Below are 17,264 nucleotides of genomic sequence, written 5' to 3'. Positions count from 1 at the left end.
AAATGAATGAAGAGCTTGTCCAGCTTATTACATGGACCTGATGAAATACTATGAAAAAATACACATTTAGAGTACTATGAGAACCGGGGTTCAGACTTACAATTAGATGTGCTGGCTCTTTAATCCTTCTCACCATGCAACACATTTTGAAATGTTTGGAGTGATCTTCTGTGATGACTCATAATTGAAGTACATGGGTTTAGGAGAAAATTTGAAATATTGAAGTGATAGTGTTCCTTTAATAGACAAACGGACGCTCACACCCACAGACGCACATACTAACGTACGTATCTGTGACTGCTGGAGCACATCAAGTGAAGTGGCTGGATTTTAGATCCCCACTGGCAATCACAAACCTGTTGGATTCTGTGCAATTCTATCACTTCACTTTGGTGCTTCAGTGGCAGCTGCAATCTTCTGAATAAAATTGCTCTCATAAACGTCTGAGCTGTTTGGCCAAGATCCTTTGCCTACACAAAGCTGCCTTTTCAAGCTCTGTTAATCCATTAAAATGTTACCAGAGATCTCCACTGATCTTACTTTGTCATGCAGGAACTTTTCCAAAATGTTCCCTGGCAGATTTTAGCTTTAACCGATAGGTGTTGATGTGTTTTCATTTGTCCTGAATTATTTGATGTCTGTCTCAAGTGCAAACCAAGGATCCTTGAGCCAAACTCTTGCCATGCACATGCAGAGAATTTTTTTGGAGATCAGAGGAGAAAATCTGGCTGGTCCGAAGGGTGATATCACTGCTAACCCTGTTTTATTTTCTGCCTACTGAGGATGAAGAGAAGAAAGCTTTATACAATATACAATATAAACACAACAGAGGGCATGAGCCTGTCAGGCTATCATTGACGTGAGACATGCATACCTGGATCCTGACAAGGATATTTTGTGAGTAAAAGCAATAACAAGGCTTTGAAAAGCACACATTTAAGAATGGTGAATGCTTTAGAGCTGTGCTTGTACAGGTTCTGATTTAAAAGGCTGGAGGCTTCAATCTGAGCCACTAAAATTCAAAATGACAGAAACTTACAAAATTTTACTGCTCTGCATTTAATAAAATTTACATTTACAAGCTGTCAGTTTGAAATGCTGAATAACTCTTCGTTTAGAACACTGAATACCCGTTGGGACTGTGTTTAAAGTCCATGCCTTCCTACTTACAATCTTTCTTGGATACTCAGAATAATCCTTCAGTCCATGCACTTTTGGTATCTCTCTTAATTCAGCTTTGGACGAAAAAAAAATATATTGACTTTGCAGGAAGGTCAGGGAAAGCCATGTATCTTGTTGCCATAAGAAAAAAACCAAACCAAAACAAAACAAAAACAGAAAATGGGCATAATTAAAAGCTCCCTTTCTGCTTGTTTGAAGTGCTAATATGAGAACATTAAGGCCAATGTACCATCTACTGCCTGGTTGCTCCAGCTGTCTGGATTTTTTTGTTAATTTACGGACTCAGTTATGTAGACTCTTAAATCCACAGCATTGGTGGGTGGTAAGGTAGATGGTTAATGAAGAAACGTAGAGTAGGAAACTCCTTTAATGCCTGTTTTATATGTATCTTGGGTAACATTTTTGGGAGAACAAGGATTAAAGATTGTAACTTTAAGAAACTCTCAAGACAGGAATAAATGTACATGGTTTAAGGCACCCCTAAAAATTATGAGATGGCTAATATCTCCACGATTCTGTGGTCTGTTCTAAAACAAAAATATTAAGCCAAATATTTGGCTCTGTATAATAAAAACAGATTATCTAATGGTTTCCAGTGGGAAATATGAGAAAGACCATTCATAAAGACTTTGTAATAGTTATGAATTATAAAGACTTCCTCATTTTCAGTATAAACTGAGACCCCAATAGAAACTGTTAGATATTTATTCACATGCCCTCAAAGGGACTGCACGTGGACATTTTTAATTAACATTATTTGCAACACCTTACTCAAGTTGTTCATTATTAATTTGACATGTTTTGAAGTCCTGACCAGAAAGTTTTCATCACTTACTCTGATTACACCATTCTTATGTGACTTTAATACTTTTAAAAGGATACAGTGATTTGCAATCTCTACTTATTTTAATTAAAAAAGAAAACTGTGTTTAAGTAATCTAGATCATGACATACCAAAAAAAAAAAAAACCCGCCAAACAATCAGGAAACATTAAATAAACTCTGGGTCATTCTCTTTAACATGCCACCAGGCCTTCTCTGTAAGGAAAGAAACTAGATAATTTAAAAGTAAAGGCACAGTTTGACAGCCCTTCTGCATTTCCAGAGATGTCTCTGTTGTCCTCATTTTACCCTTCCCTTTCCAGCTCCCCAAAATGTTTCTGTGTGTAGTATGGGTATAGAATAGGTATATGGCCCTCAGTTCAACTCCATCTGTCCTCACTGTCCAGATGTCTGTGCCAATCAGTTCAAATGATTAAGCTAGGGTAAAACTTCCTCGTCTTGACTCGTTTGAATTATTTTCTTCAGCTTTTCTCGTTCATGCAGTTTTACCTATTGAAGCCCTTCACCAAAACTGCATGGTGAGTCTGTGGAGACCTATTTGAGGCTACAGTGGTGGTAGCAAAGGCAGAAAACATGCAGGAAACTATTGACATGTCCTTCATGTTTGTGTCTACAAAAGATAAACTCTGCTAGTTTCTTTCCTAGGGAATGGTAAACATGACTAGAAGGAAAGCGCCACTGGAGAGACCTGAGAGATGAGCAAAGCCTGAGCTGAACCGTGATAGAGAAAAACCTGCTCATCCTTCGAAATATCCAACAGGCTCAATTACACTTAAACTTTGCTCTTTAGTTAGAAGCTAAAATGTTGAAATTTAATGTGTTAAATAAAGTGGGCACTTGGCACCTCCCTTTCAGAGCACGTGTTGAACTGTCTGCAGACTCAGCTACAGCTTTTTCTTTGCAAATTACACCTTTTCATTGAAACTTAGAGACAGAGACTTTGTTTTTGTAAAGAATAGGCTGAAATTGTAGAACACAAGATGGCAGTGTCAGACACCACGTACCAAGCCAGCAGGACACTACAGACTGGTTCAGCTGGATCTCTTGGGAGTGGGGACAGAAACAAGCAGCACTGAGGACTTCGTGCTTTCCTTGGTATCTCTCTGGAAATCTTGCTAGGAAGCTAAGAGACCTTTGTGTTCCCGGAATACCTAGAAAATACCCTGCAGAAGAAATTAAAAAAAACAGTACTCTCTGCAGAACGGGTCTTGCTTCCTTGCAGATCTCTGAGATCTCCAGGTTTAAGGTGGTGTGTTAAGACATAAAATAATATGTATCTTGCAAAGTTATCAAGGAAAATTGACCTTCTGTCTCTGGAACATTGCTTTTCTTTCCCTGGGGTTACCCTAGCAGAAAACAGAGATCTAGGGTGGGTTTGTTCCCCCCCACCACCCCCACCCCGAATTCGTTATCTCTCTAGCTGGCTAGAGTGACACATATAGTAAGAGCCTAATCTTTGTCGAAGACATACAGGAAAATTTATTTGTGAGTTCTTAAATGCCGTGGTTTTGTCTCGTTGCTTGTTTTAGGAAGCTCGCTACAATCAACGAGGGTGAGCACGTGAAGGTCAGAGGGGAGAAGGCGCGAACGTGATCCGAAACGTGGCAAAACCCCCAGATCAAACCTGGCAGAAATGGAGCTATCTGGAGCCCAGACAGCTGGCAGAGTCTTGGTGGGGAAATAAACTTTAAAGACCCTTTACACACACCAGTATGTCCAAACCCAGTGAAGGTCATGAACAGTTACTGTTCTGCTGAGTTCGGGGACTTCTTCCTGGGGTGTCCCTGATGACGTCCCTAGCACTGCCGAGCGCCTGAGCCCCAGTCCTGCTCCCACTGGGGGACATTGGGTCTGTCCCTTTGCATGTCTCAGTTCTGGACACCCCAGCCTCCCAGCTGCAACCCAGAAACACTTTCACTGAGTGTCATTACTTGAGCGAGGACACTCAAGTCGAGCACTTTTTCCGTTGGCCTAAAACGGGGCAGATCCCTTGGAGGCAAGGGGAGGAAGGATGAGATGGTGTTTGAGGCCCCCGGTGGTGCAGACGCAGGTGGGGAGCTCAGGGGCACCCGGGGCCCTGCAGAAATCGGGGTCGGTGGCACAAAGCACCCGGGGAGGGGGGCAGCAAAGGCACGGGGCTGGAGTCCCACATGGGAGGGGGAGCGAGGGTACAGAGGAGGGTCCCTGCTCCCAAACCCCCTGCGCACCCCATCGCCTTCCCCTGGGGTGTGTTTGGGTCTGCCTGAGGACCGGGGCGTTTCAGACCAGCCTGCCTTTCCCAGGCGAGAAGCCCTCGCTCCTGGCAGTCGGTCGGCACCAGCTGACTGGCAATGCCCCTAATTTTTAGCAGGCAGTGAACTGCTGCTTTTTTCCATCGTCTTTACCTCGAAATCCAGGGCTGAGACAGTTATATTGTTTAGTTCTTGGGGAAACTGCAATAACACCTCAGACACGCCGTGGAAGTTTTAACTAGAAATAAACCTCCTAATCAAAATACCTCGCCGGGAACCGAGAAACCTCAGACAGGCAGTCCTTCCAGTCCTTATTTTAAATCATATTGGTGGAGAAATCCTTCCACGTTCTCCGTTAAAAAGGCTCCGAGAACCACATTTCCTCCCCCCCAGCTGCCCCAAGCAGGCCTCGCTGTGTCTGCTCGTTGCGGGGCCGCTTCGCTGCGGTCGCCACGGAGGGGGGGGGGGGGTGCTTTATCCCTCCCGCAGAGGAGCGGGGCCGGGCCGGTGCGGCCGGCAGGCCAAATTCAGCACTTTCCCGCCGATGACAGTTCCCTCTCGCCGCCCCGAGCCGGGGTCCGGCGGCGACTGCTCGCCCGGCAGCTCCCCGCGCCTGCGTCCCCGCAGCACCCCCCGGCCGCTCCGCCTCCGGAGGCCACGGCGGCCCGCTCGCAGCGTGCCCAGGGACGAAACGGCAGGGGAAAAAAAAAAAAAAAAATTAAAAAGGGTATTAAACCGGAGCTGTCGGGTTTGGGTGGGTTTTAAGCTTTTGCGGTGAATCATAGAATCATAGAATCGTTTAGGTTGGAAAAGACCTTTAAGATCATCCAGTCCAACCATTAACCTACACTACCAAGTCTACTCTAAGCCAATCAAGGGTGGACTAGACTAAACCATGTCCCAGAGTGCCACGTCTACCCGTTTTTTGAACACTTCCAGGGATGGTGACTCCACCACCTCTCTGGACAGCCTGTTCCAATGCTTGACTACCCTTTCCGTGAAGAAATTTCTCCTAATTTCCAACCTAAACCTCCCCTGACATAGCTTGAGCCCATTTCCTCTCGTCCTATTGCTAACTACCTGGGAGAAGAGCCCAACACCCACCTCACTGCAACCTCCTTTCAGGTAGTTGTAGAGAGCGATAAGGTCTCCCCTCAGCCTCCTCTTCTCCAGGCTAAACAACCCCAGTTCCCTCAGCCGCTCCTCATAAGGCCTGTGCTCCAGACCCTTCACCAGCTTTGTTGCCCTTTTCTGAACACGCTCCAGCACCTCAATGTCCTTCTTGTATTGAGGGGCCCAAAACTGGACACAGTATTCCAAAACTGAAGGGGAAGCGACGTCGAAGGCAGCGGGGAGGGGCTGTGTGCGGGGAGACGCGAGCTCACGAGTGGGTTGGTAGAGGCGCTCGGGGGGGACACACCAAGGGCATGGGGGCACTGAGAGGCCCCGGGTAACCCCGCGGCATGCCCGGGCTTGCGGCCCTCACACCGGTGATCGCCAGCCCTCGGACAGATCCGCTTGCCCCACTGGAAACACGCGTGTGTTTGCGTGACCCTGTCTGTGCTCCCCTGCCGCTCTCGCCGGGCCTGGGGCTGCGCCGGTGAGCGCGGCGCTGCGGGGAGAGCGGCGCGGCGGCGGGACCGGCCCCCGCCCGCCCCCTCTGCCCGTCCCGGCCGCCGTGGCTGCCGTACCCCCGGCGCGCTCTGCCCGCCGAAGGACCCTCGTTCTCCGTCTGGCCCTGTAGACGTTAGTGCAGCAGAAATACCGAGGGCTTAAAAAGCACGCTGTGCCTGCTGGGCCGCACAAGCGCGGAGCTCCCCGCCTTGCAGCGCCCGGCGAGGGCGGTGTGCCGTGGATGTTGCGCCGTGGCCGCTCCGTCGTGCGGGGCTTAAAACCCAACGCCGCGGCTTCAACGCAAGGAATCGCCCAGGGTAAATCCTCACCCGGTTGCTTTTGGCAAACCGTGTCCCGGCGCGGAGGGGCCGGGGGCAGCGGGGCGCGTCCCCCCCGCGCGGGGCTGGGTGCGGGGCTGGGTGCGGGGCGGCCGGGGCGAGCGGGGGCCGGGGCGGCGGCGGCGGCGGGGAGCTGCCGGTCCCGCGTTCCAGCGGGTGCGTGGGCGCCCGCAGGGGTGCCTGCCGTCGGGCGCGTCGGATTCCCAGGGGAACCGTGGAGGTAAATGCCCCAGGAAAGCCGACGGACGCGACGGAAAGCGCTCCGCGCCCTTTCTACAGCTGAACCTCGCCGCCACCCTTTTCTGCCTGCCCCGTAGAGGACGGTTCAAGGCCACACGCCCCCACGCCGAGGAGGACCGGGGCTTGTCGCCCGCGCTGGCAGCCGGTCCCCTTTCGCGGGGCACGGAGCAACGCGCGGGCGCTCCTGGCCGCGCTGGCGGGGGCGCAGCGGGGAGGGGGCAGCCCGCGGGGACGCCTCCGGTCCCGGACCAAGCCGCTTCCCCCAGCCGGGGCTTCTCCCAGCTGCACGGCCCCCCCGCCCCCGGCCCCCCCGGCCCTTCCCCAGGCCGCTGGAGCTCCGCTGGAGCTGGCGGCTCCGCATGGGGCTCGCTTCTGTCCCCGCCGGCTGCCGCCCGGGGGCTTGCGGTGGCCAACGGCGGAGCTCCAGCGGCCTGGGGAAGGGCCGGGGGTGCCGGGGGCGGGGGGGGATCCCAGGTGCCCCTCTCAGAGGAGAGGGGCTTGCTGCAAATGTCATCAGGGCCTCGCAGCAGGGCCCGGCGCGTTTCAGCCACATATGGTGGGTGGATTTAGGTGTCAAAAGCCGGCGAATTAGAAATGGTAATTGTCCGTCATTATGGGTGAAACGCGATCTATCACAACAACTGGAACATGTCTGGGCGCTAGCAAAAATAATTTGAATGATTAGCGATCATTATGGATGTCAAGCCGCGTCCATTAAGTTGTATGAAGAAATTATCCTTGACGTGCGAAATCAAACTACAAATACACAGGCCTGGCATTGAGGAGACCTTCCCTGCTGGGCCGCGGGAGGCCGGGAGCAGCCCGGCAGGGCGCTGGCAGGGCCCGGGAGAGGCGCCGGGGCGGCCGCGCCGCCGGGGCCGGGACGCCGGGCGAGGGCTCTGCCCCGAGCCTGCGTGGCCCGGCTCACGGCGGGGGGGGACGGGGGGGACAGCCGAGAGGCGCTGGGTCGTTCAGAGGAGGATCCCCAGGGAGAGGGGGGCGAGGGGCAGGGAGCCGGGCGCGATGCGGCGGCGATGGGCGCCGAGCAGCCAGCAGGCACCTCCTGGGGGAGAGAGGGCAGGAGAGGAATGGGGGGGGGGGGGGGGGGGGGGGGCTGGACCCTGCTGGGAGGGATGTCGGAAGATGTCCTCTGCAAGGGACACGTCCGCATCTCCCGTAGCTACACCAGTCCTCGGCGGGAGGGGACGTCCGGGGACCCGCTTGCCCCGGTCCCGGGGGGGCACCGCGCCCCGGCCCCGCCGCCGGCCCCGCTCGCAGCCGGCGCCGCCGGCCCCCGCTCACCCCCGCCGCGCCTGCCTGGCAAAAGGGCTTTGCCACCGCTCCGAGAATGAGACTCTTCCCGAGGCGAGATCAGTTTACAAGTAATTTCCACGTTGCAAAGGGTGCATATATTTTTTCTAAGCTAAAATGTCGTTTTTTGCCTTTTAAAGTTCGCCCCTTACGGCAAGGGCTTGCGATAGATTTTTTTTTTTTCACTGCACCTTCGTTTCTGATCCTTCTTCAGCGAAATGATTTGTTCGCAAAAACGAAGCGGATATTTCAGTATCTTTTGGACGTATTTTGGGTAAAACTATGCCCTTGTGATCCCCCGGGCCATAGCCTGACACGGACATCAAAGCACAACTTCCCAGGGTACGCGAATCCACGGCGCAGACCGCACTTTCTAAAGCAACGCGCAAAAGCTTTTATCTAAGAGCGAGGAAAATCGTCCGTTTCTTCCAGACTTTTTATTTTTTTTAATCCGATAAATTAGTAAAGTTCAGCCAAATTAAAGGAACCTTCACAGTCACTTGACAAAACGACAGTCTGCACCCCTGCAGAATGGTGTTTATAACCAGCGAATGAGCGCATATATTCTTTTCTTGTTGCGGTCGCTGGGAAAATGCAGTATGTCGGTAGAAGTTCCCCGCTTGCAATTATTTTTTTTTATTCTTAACTCAATAAAGGGAGCGGCGAATCGTCTTTTTTGTTGTTGTTGTTTTGCTTTTAATTAGGCGAGTAAAAAATACTTGCTTGCTGTGTTCGATTAGAAGTACTGTGCCGCCGTGGAGAACAGAGCGGCGACGCCGCCACCTCGGTAAATCCGCTGGCGACGTCCCCCACGGAGGAAAACGGCCCCGCGGGTTCCCGGTGGAGCCCTTGGGGCTGCGCTCCCGCCGCCGCCCGCCTCGCCCCCGGACACGCCGCGCCCGCGCCCCTTACCCCGCGCCAGCGCCCAGATCCCGGGCGCGACCCCGTCCCTCGTTTGCGCCGTCCCGAGAGGAAGAGCCCGGCACAAAGCTCGCCGTGAAGCCCAAGTGCTGCCGGCAGCCAGCGGGACGCCCCCCCCCCCCGCCCTCCCCTCCCAGCCTACCCCGGCTTTATTCGTAGCTTGCAAATCTGTATTATTCCCGCACAAGCCAAAAATAATATTAGCCCTCTCCACGCGCATTTCATCCCTAATTATCACTCGAGCCCTTTGCGACACGAAGAGTTTCCCCCGCCGGTTTAAGCGCAACGCAGCGCATAGAGGGGCGAAGTGTTTTACCCCTACCCGGGAGAAAAGCGGGGGGGGGGGGGGGGGGGGAGGGGAGGGGGGGGTCTCGCCGTCGGGCGGCGTTAACGGGGAGCGGGTCACTGCGCCGAGCAGGGTCCGCAGACCGCCAGAGCCGAAGGGCAGCGTCGCGTTCGGAAGCAGCGGGCAGGAGGGACAGCGTCTTTCTGAGCCATCACCGCTTCCAGGGTTTGCTTTTCCCACAGAGCAATTTAGGAAACAAAGCAGTGACCCGCGCCCCCCCCGCCCCCCCCGCTCGCACGCCCGTGCCGTCCAGCCCCGGGAAGCCGAAAATCAGACTCTGCTTTGCCTTTCCGCCCGTTTTATGGTTTTCTGGCCATTCTTGCTCGGTGTGGAAGCACTGTTTTGGTTTCCAACCGGCCGTGCATGAAAAGGCTGCGTGTAGCCTTTTTAGCTCCCATGCTTCCCCCCCCCGCCTCTTTTTTTTTTTAAGAAAGAAAGAAAAAAAAAATTGTTTGAAATACCTACGAGCACTATTACCAAGGTATATATTTTTATTAATAGCCGTGTCCCTACTCTGGCGGGAAGGACATCAGTCACCAGTCCTGGTGGCCACTTGCACCCCTCCGGAGGCAGCAGGTAGTCCCTGCAGGTCGCCCCCCGCCCGCGGCCCGCAGCGGGGCAGCCCCCCTGCCGCTCCCGCAGCCGAGCTGCTGCCCGGGAGAGTTGAGGAGAGGAGAAGAGAGGAGAGGGGAGCCCGCCCGGGCTCGGATGCAGCCCTGCTTCAGCGGAGGATCCGTTTCTGGCTGCCGGCCGTGTCTTTCGGGAGCCCAAGCGCCGGCCTCTCTACTGCCGAGTCAGATTTTAGGCAGAAAGACACGGGCGCATCGGAGAGCCCCGAAACGGCGTAACCAGCGGCTCAGCAGCCACCACTCCCCGCTATTATTTTTTCAAGGAGCGCCCCGACAATTGCATTCATGGCCGGCATCGCTTGGGACCAGCCTTGCGGCTCAGCCCCCTCTCAGCTGCGCTGCAGGGCTGGCGAAGGAGCCGGCGAGGGCGGCGGGGATGGTTCTTCGGCCGCCCCGAGGGCTCCGGGCAGCGGAGCCAAACCCCTCACCCTCCGGCCAGGGCTCCCCTCCCGGGGCCGGGGGCCCGGCTGGGCGCGGGGGAGGCGGCGTGGAGCGGGGCGGGCGGCCCTCGCCCCGGGCTGCCCCGGGCCGCTGCCGGCCCTCGCCGGGCACCGCCACGTTCGCCTCCCGGGCGGGCCGGGGCGTGAAGTCGCCCTCTCGCTGCGCTCCATCCCCCGGGGAGAGCGAGGGTTTGCGTGCGGATTGCTGAAGTTCTCTCCCTCCCTTAAAAAAACAAGCAAACAAAAAAAAACCCCAACCCCCCCCAACAAATACAAACCATGTTAAAAACCAGGACAAGTCCCACCTGCGGGTGAGACCCGCCCGCTCCCGCGGCCCTCGGCAGGGCACCGGCGGAGCGGGGTGAAGGCGGCCCCGGGGGCTCCGGGCACAGCCTCCTCGCCCACCGGCCCCTCCGCTCGCCCCTCTGCTCGCCCGCGGAGGGGGGAGCGGCGCCCCGGCCCGCAGCGGTGCGGGGTCCCGGCGCTGACCGCCCTGCGACTCGGCTGGGAATCGTTTCGTTTGCCCCCCCGGTTCGCCTCGCTCCCCGGTTCATCGCGTCGTTACCCGCCGCAGCGAACGACGCGAAGGCAGACCCTATTTTTGGGAGGCTTTCGGGCAGGCGAGGAACGGTAGCATCCCCGAGGAGGTGGCCGGGCCAGAAAGTCGCTCTGTATTTTTCCCGTCACCTCGGGAAAAACCGGGCTGCTCGCTGGAGCCGCCACCGCCACCTCCCTCGCCCCCCCGCCGGCCGCGGGGGTCCGGCTTTTCGGCCTCCTGGGCCAGCCCTCGCCCCGGCGGGGCTCCCAGCGCTCCCGGCCCGCTGCGGCAGGAGCATCCCCGCCCGGGGCGGCGGGGCCCCGGCAGCGGAGCTCCGCGCTCCGGCGGCTCGGTGCTGCAGCCCCGGGGGAGCCGCCGGGCGCCCTCGGGGCGCCTCGCCTTCCCACTGCCGGGAGAAGCGGAGCGGAAAAGTGCCTGCCAAAGCCCCGGGCCTGCCGGGGAGAGGCCCTTAACCTCCGGGCCACCTTTGCCCCCTGCTCCCGGGAGCCCCTGGGAGGCCGGGCAGGTGCTGCGCTGCCGGGGGGGGGGGGGGGGGCTGCCCGTGCGCCCGCACCTTCTGCTGCTCCTGCGGGGAAGCGGCGCCGGTTTCTACCTGGCAAGGGTGCGGGTGCGTGTGCGGAGGGGGGGATCTACGTGGTTTCCTGTTTTATTACCCTGCGAGCGAGCGGGAGGCATCTAAATATAGGCAGCCTCCCCGCCGCAGAGCTGGGCTGCGCGCCTGTGCGAGCGCTGAACGCAAACGCCGGCGCCTGCGGGGACCCCCCGCAGCGAGCCCCCACGGTCCGATTGACCCACGCACAGACACGCAGCACCCGCAGCGAGCCCCCACGGTCCGATTGACCCACGCACAGACACGCAGCACCCGCAGCGAGCCCCCACGGTCCGATTGACCCACGCACAGACACGCAGCACCCGCAGCGAGCCCCCACGGTCCGATTGCCCGCAGCTGCGGTAGTTTCTCTCCCCCTCTTCCTATTGCCGCTGGTTTCCCTAAGACTGGAGCTTGTCCGTGGCCGGATGCAGAACGATTCCCACCGCTCCTGGACGGATTCGGGGTTTGGGAGAGAGGACGAGGTTGGGACGTATCGTCGGGGGATTCTTCTCCTGCTGCAGGCGTGGATGTGCTGATGAGCTGAATGTGTGTTCGGGAGAGGTGGAGAGAGCGTGTTAGAGCCCAGGTTTCGCTGATAAACGCCGAAAATCCAGACTAATTCCTTTGGCCTTGGTACACTTACGCGCGGGTTACTAGGGATTTTGTCGTTAAGAAAAGACAAAAAGACTCAGAGCGTTTGCTTTCTGTTTCAAATGGTAAAGTTATCAGTAAAAACAGGAATAGAAACGCTTCCAAATTCCCGTAAAATTCCATTAAATTATCGATTAAATTTTCCCGATGCAAAATACTGACGTTTCTCAAATACCGGATCTTATCAAGGTTAAACGAAGACACTCTTGATGCGTAAATATTCGATATTAAACACAGTCCTAAACTTCCACGTAACTTCACTCGGACCATCTTTTTCAGCAATTTCTGTCTCGAATAAAATGCATCTTACTTTTACCAGACTCAAAGAAAGCTAGTTTGACGCTTTTTTCTGCGTATGTTACCCAGTGTTACAAGCCGGGGAACGCCGGGGAAGCTCTAACGACCGACGCTTTCTTTTCATATCAGGCGTTTCCTACAGCGCTACATCCGTCAGCAAGCACGAAGCAAAATAATAAAACACGGTGTCCTACGGGGAAAAAAAAAAAAAAAAAAGAAGGCTTCGAAATAATCCTCTCTCTCGAACAGGGAGCCCGATGGGAACCATAACCAGCTTCGCCGAAAGCCACCCCCGCCGCCTTGCCTGCCCATCCCCAGCGGGGCCAAACCCTCCGCTGGTGTAAAGTGTCCCATGGAAGCTGGGATGGGAGTCAGCGGCTCTGGGTCCCCTGTGGGGTTCCAAGCCTCCCACGGGGACGCGGGGCTGCAGCGGAGAAACATCCCCAGGGGCAAGAAAAGGAGCAAGTCGGGCTGTCTGCGGGGCAGCAGGGGCTCCTCTTCACCTTCGCAAGTGCACGGGGGCCCTGCTCCTGCCATCCAAAACTTTCCCAGGAGGGAAAGCGGTGGGAAAGGCGGAAGGAAATAGTTTAAAAAAAAAAAAAAAAGAGTAAGAAAGAAAAAGTGTTTCAGGATCGGGCCTAATAAATGTCAGTCCTCCCGTATATGCCAAGGTCTGCTCTACAGAGCACCCTTCTCGCCAGGACCGCTGCATCCGGAGCGCTCCTTTTGCCGGCAGGACAGCCGACCCGCCCGGCGGAGCAAAACCCAAGCCAAAGCGTTCCCCCCGATGCCACGACGAGTGCCCCACGGCTTTAGGAGCAGAGAGCTCGCCCCGAGGCCGCGCTGGGGCCGGGGCAGCCCCCGGGGAGCCGCCGCCGCCGCCGCCGCCTGCCCCCAGCGCCGAGGGCAGCCGGGGGGTGCCAGCCGGGGGGTGCCAGCCGGGGGTGCCAGCCGGGGGTGCCAGCCGGGGTGCACCTCCCCTGCGGGGCAAACGCAGCCAGCCCGCACCGCGGGTCGCCCGAGCCCGGGGAGGGCGAAGTAACAACCGGGGAGGGCCGGGGCGAGGGGGCTGACGAGGGAACGGGCCGGGCGGCTCGCAAGGACGGCGGCCGGGGGCGGTGGAGCAGCAGGGGCTTCCTCCGAGCCGCTCCCTGCTCGGGAGCCGGAGGGAACGACCCAGCGGGGAGGGGAAGGAGCCGGCGCCGAGGGAGAACCGGCGGCGCCCGGGCGGCGCGGCCGCCGGTGAGCGGGCCCCGGTAGGGCTCCTCCGGTCCATCTGAGCGCCAGCGCCCGGCCCCGGCCCCCCGGGTGGGGCTGCCCCCCCGGCGCAGGCCGCCCGCCCCGTCTGGCAGCGCTGGCCCCGGCGGGGACGGCCGGAGGACGGCAGCCGGCGGCGGGGATGCGCTGCCAGCGCCGCGCCGAGGGCCCCGGCTCGCCGCGGAGGCTCGGAGGGGCTTCAGTCCAAGGCGGGAGGCTGCCCCAAGCGGCTGTCGCGGTTGTGTCGGGATACGGACGGCCTCGGCCGTTTCGCCGAGGACCGCGAAGCGCCATCCTGCAGCCCCAGCCGGAGCCTCCGCCCGCCCGCGGCCCCCGGCCCCCGGCCCCGGCCTCCCCGCCAGGCTCCGGGAGAGAAAACAATCCGCCGACCCACGCACTTTCCCCGGGATCTGCCACGGTGTTAAACCCACGCGGCCCGTGGAAGCGGGCAGCTGCCGGGCCGCCCGCTCCAGCCCGGACAGCGAGGCCGCCCTCGCCCGGGAGAACCGACCTGATGTGCCCGGGGCTGCTCCGAGCGCACCGCGGCCCCACCGCAACCCGGCGGCTGGAAATTCAACCAGCGACCCCGGCTCTCCGGCAGAAGCGGGGAACGGCGGCATCCTGGACGCGCCTCATCAAGCAGCTCCGCCAGGCGCCCGCCCCGAGCCCCCTCCGCTGCCCACCGGGGGAACCGGCACCGGCACCGGCACCGGCACCAGCACAGGCACCGGCGGAGCGGCCCGGGCGGCCGGAGCGGGAGATCTCCGCCAGCTCCCGCCATCCCCACCGCCGAGCTGCCAGCTCCGTGAGAGTGGGGAAAGGAGGGACGGGGTCTGAACTACAGCCTGAAGTCTGCTGGGGGGAAAAAGTCGCTGGGGAAATCCGTGTCCGCTCTCAGAAACGACACAAGCGGCAGAGCTAAGTGTTAGACTAAAGTTTATAAATTAAAAAAAAAAAAAAAAAGTACAGCGGGTAGCTTACAAACATTCACAATTCATTTGACGTAAATAATCTAGTTGAGTGCACAGTGCCATTAAAAGAGAAAGGGAGGGGGAAGGAAAAAAAAAAAAAGAAGGGTGGGGGAAATAAAAGCAATGAGTTACCTTGAAAGAAAGAGACTGTAATTACATTGCTGAGCAGATCAGAAATCCCCGCCCCTGAAGGAGAGGTCTGCAGAAGAACTGTTAAAAGGCACTCGCGGTATTAAAATTTCCCGTTACATCGATTTCTTAAAAAGCCTGACTAGAAATATTCACATTGAATATAAAAATAATAATAACAACAACTTTAATACAACTGGAAAGTGCGAAAAATCCGTAACTCCTCCCTCCCCGAACACGGAAAGATCTCAGGAAAAAAGGAAAAGAAGAAGTCTGGAGTTTCGATATAAGTCTCACCCTTTTGTGACATATTTATCCTTTGCCAGGGATCATGGAGTACAGGAATAACATGGGCAACAAGAGCAGGGGGGATCTGAAAGAGGCTTCCTTACATTCAGCACCATACAAGGCACACTCAGTTTGCAACGACTCAGAAGACCAAGGACTCAAACAGACGTCAAAAATAATCCTCCTTACAATCCACCGAGGGAGTCCTTGATCTCCTCTTTTGAGCTGCGTTTTGGTTTTGCGGGTTGGTTTTTTTTCTTTTTTTCTCCTCTCCTTTTTTTCTCTCTCTTTCTCTCTCCCACACAAGATCGAGTCTCTACCAATCCGAAGCAAAATAAAACAAACAAACAAACAAAAAGTCTACACCAAATACACTGACAACATGGATACCATGAACTAGTCGTGCCGAATCGCGAGAGTCCTCGGCTGGCGGGGTGGGGATGGGGCGAGGGTCGGGGCGGGGGTGGCCGAGAAGTCCTACGTTGGAAGAGGAGAGGGTGAGGAACCATCCAAATAATATTAATAATAAAAATAACAATAAAATAATAATAATAAATACTGTCCGAGGCACCGAGAGCTGCAGCTGGGGCTCTGGATCTGAGAAGCTGGCTGGACGGACGGACGGATGGTGGGGGTGGCAGAGGGGAGATGGGGTTCCTGGCTGCCAGCGTGTGTGGCGGGGGGGGCCGGGGGGGCGGGATGTACGCGTGCCCCTCACTGGGTGCCGGCGGCTGCGGCGCAGGTGGACAGAGCCCACCCGGGCAGGCAGTAGTAGGGGTAGTAGTAGGAGGGCTGGAGGGAGAGCAGCGAGGGCGGCCGCAGCACCTCGCCGGGGTGGTACTGTCTCTGGTCGTCGCGCACCAGCACCTTGACGGCCACCTTCTTGGCGGCGGGGGCGGCGGCCAGCAGGTCGGCGGCCATCTGCCGCCGCTTCGTCTTGTAGCGCCGGTTCTGGAACCAGATCTTCACCTGCGTCTCGGTGAGCTTCAGCGAGGCGGCCAGGTCGGCCCGCTCGGGCCCCGAGAGGTAGCGCTGGTGGTTGAAGCGCCGCTCCAGCTCGAAGACCTGTGCGTGGGAAAAGGCTGCGCGGGAGCGCTTCTTCCGCGGCTTCGGCGCCGCCGCCTCCTCCTCCCCCGGCAGCAGCTTCCCGCACTTGCCCGCTCCGTCCTCCTCCTCCGGCGGGCTGCGATCTGCGGGCAGGGCGAGAGCACGGCGGTCAGGGCAGGCAGGCACCGGGACGCACCCCCCCCCCCCCCGCGCCCCGCTGCTCCGGGGGCCCGCACCCGCGCAGGCGGCCGGGAGCGCTGCTTGCGGGCAGCCTGCGGCGGCGGGGAGCGGGGAGGCCCCGCCGAGCCGCTGTCCGCCGGGACGGCCGCCGAGGGCAGCCGGGGTTTCTCGCTCTCCTCCGGGCGCCCTCCCGGGCTGCCGCCGCTCCGCCCTCCCTCGCCCCGCGGGGGGCGTTTCGGGGGCTTTTGCCCCCGGCACAGCCCGGGCCCGCCGCACAACCCCGCGGGGCCGGCGGAAAGCCCCGATCGCCTCCCGCTCTCCGCGGTGCACCCCCCCCCCCCCCCGCCGCCCCGGGACCCTCCCGCCCGCCCCGCGCGGCCGCGGAGAGGCCGCCGGCGGGGCCGCCCCTACCTGAGACGGCGGCCGACATCTCGCTGTCACTGAGGCCGGCGGCGTCCCGCTCCGCCGCCTCCGGGGGCCGCGCCTCCTCCGGCCGCCCCCCGCCCGCGGCTTCGGCGGGGCGGGCGCTGCCCCCGGCGCCCTCCTCCTCGGAGCGCCGCTCGCCCTCGGGCTCCTCGCTGAGCGCCGAGTCCGAGTCCCAGCCCGCCGGCGTCCGCGGGGCTCGGCCGCGGGCGGCGGGCGCGGGGAGCGGCGGGCCCTCGGCGGCGCCGCACAGCCGCCAGCCGCCGGCCGCTCCCGGGGGCGGCGGCCGCCCCGCCGCGTGGCGGGCGCGCTCCTCCTTCTTGTTGAGGATGGCCTGGATGGAGAAAGGCGTCAGGGCGTTGCCGCCGCGCACGGCCATGGCCCGGCGGCGGGCGGCCCCGCGGGCGAGCAGCGGACCGCGCCGCGCCTTCAGCTGGGCGACCGCATCGCCGGCCGCGGCCGCGCCGGTGCCGGGCCCTTCTCTGCCGCCGGGAGGGCGGGCGCCAGCGGGGGCAGCCTCTCTGCGCCGCTGCCGGCCCGCCCGCCCATAGGGCCGGGGCCGGGGCCGCCGCGCCGCGCTCCGCCGGGCGCCGCCGCGGGTCCCTGGCGGCGCGGGCGCTGCCTCCGCCCCGCTCTGTCCCGCCCCGCGCCCGCCCTCCGCTTTTTCTGCCGGCGGCGCCGCCATCCCTCACCGCCGCCTGACAGCGCCGGCCCCGCGCCTTCCCATTGGGCAGCCGCCGCGCAGCCCGCCCGCCGATTGGCTCCCCGCCGCGGG

General features: G+C 59.2%; 1 protein-coding gene across 1 annotated transcript; it reads right to left on the bottom strand.

The window, feature by feature from the left end:
• Window positions 1-15,553: 15,553 nt before the first annotated feature.
• On the bottom strand, window positions 15,554-16,868 carry NKX3-2 (NK3 homeobox 2). Its single transcript, XM_075709707.1, has 2 exons — window positions 16,478-16,868; window positions 15,554-16,029 (listed from the first exon to the last, which is right to left on the bottom strand). The coding sequence occupies exons 1-2, from the start codon at window positions 16,866-16,868 to the stop codon at window positions 15,554-15,556; spliced, it is 867 nt and encodes a 288-aa protein (XP_075565822.1).
• Window positions 16,869-17,264: the final 396 nt, after the last annotated feature.

This window comes from Pelecanus crispus, chromosome 4, assembly GCF_030463565.1.
Source record: "Pelecanus crispus isolate bPelCri1 chromosome 4, bPelCri1.pri, whole genome shotgun sequence".
In the NCBI taxonomy this organism is placed as follows: Eukaryota; Metazoa; Chordata; class Aves; order Pelecaniformes; family Pelecanidae; genus Pelecanus; species Pelecanus crispus.
Note: the sequence above shows the minus strand (reverse complement) of the source record. Positions and strands in the feature narration are given on the sequence as shown.

Coding starts and splice junctions, on each gene's coding strand:
- NKX3-2 (XM_075709707.1), bottom strand. CDS start 16,868: ATGGCCGTGCGCGGCGGCAACGCCCTGACGCCTTTCTCCATCCAGGCC. Junction 16,030..16,477: donor GATGTCGGCCGCCGTCTCAG/GTAGGGGCGGCC, acceptor CCCTGCCCGCAG/ATCGCAGCCCGCCGGAGGAG.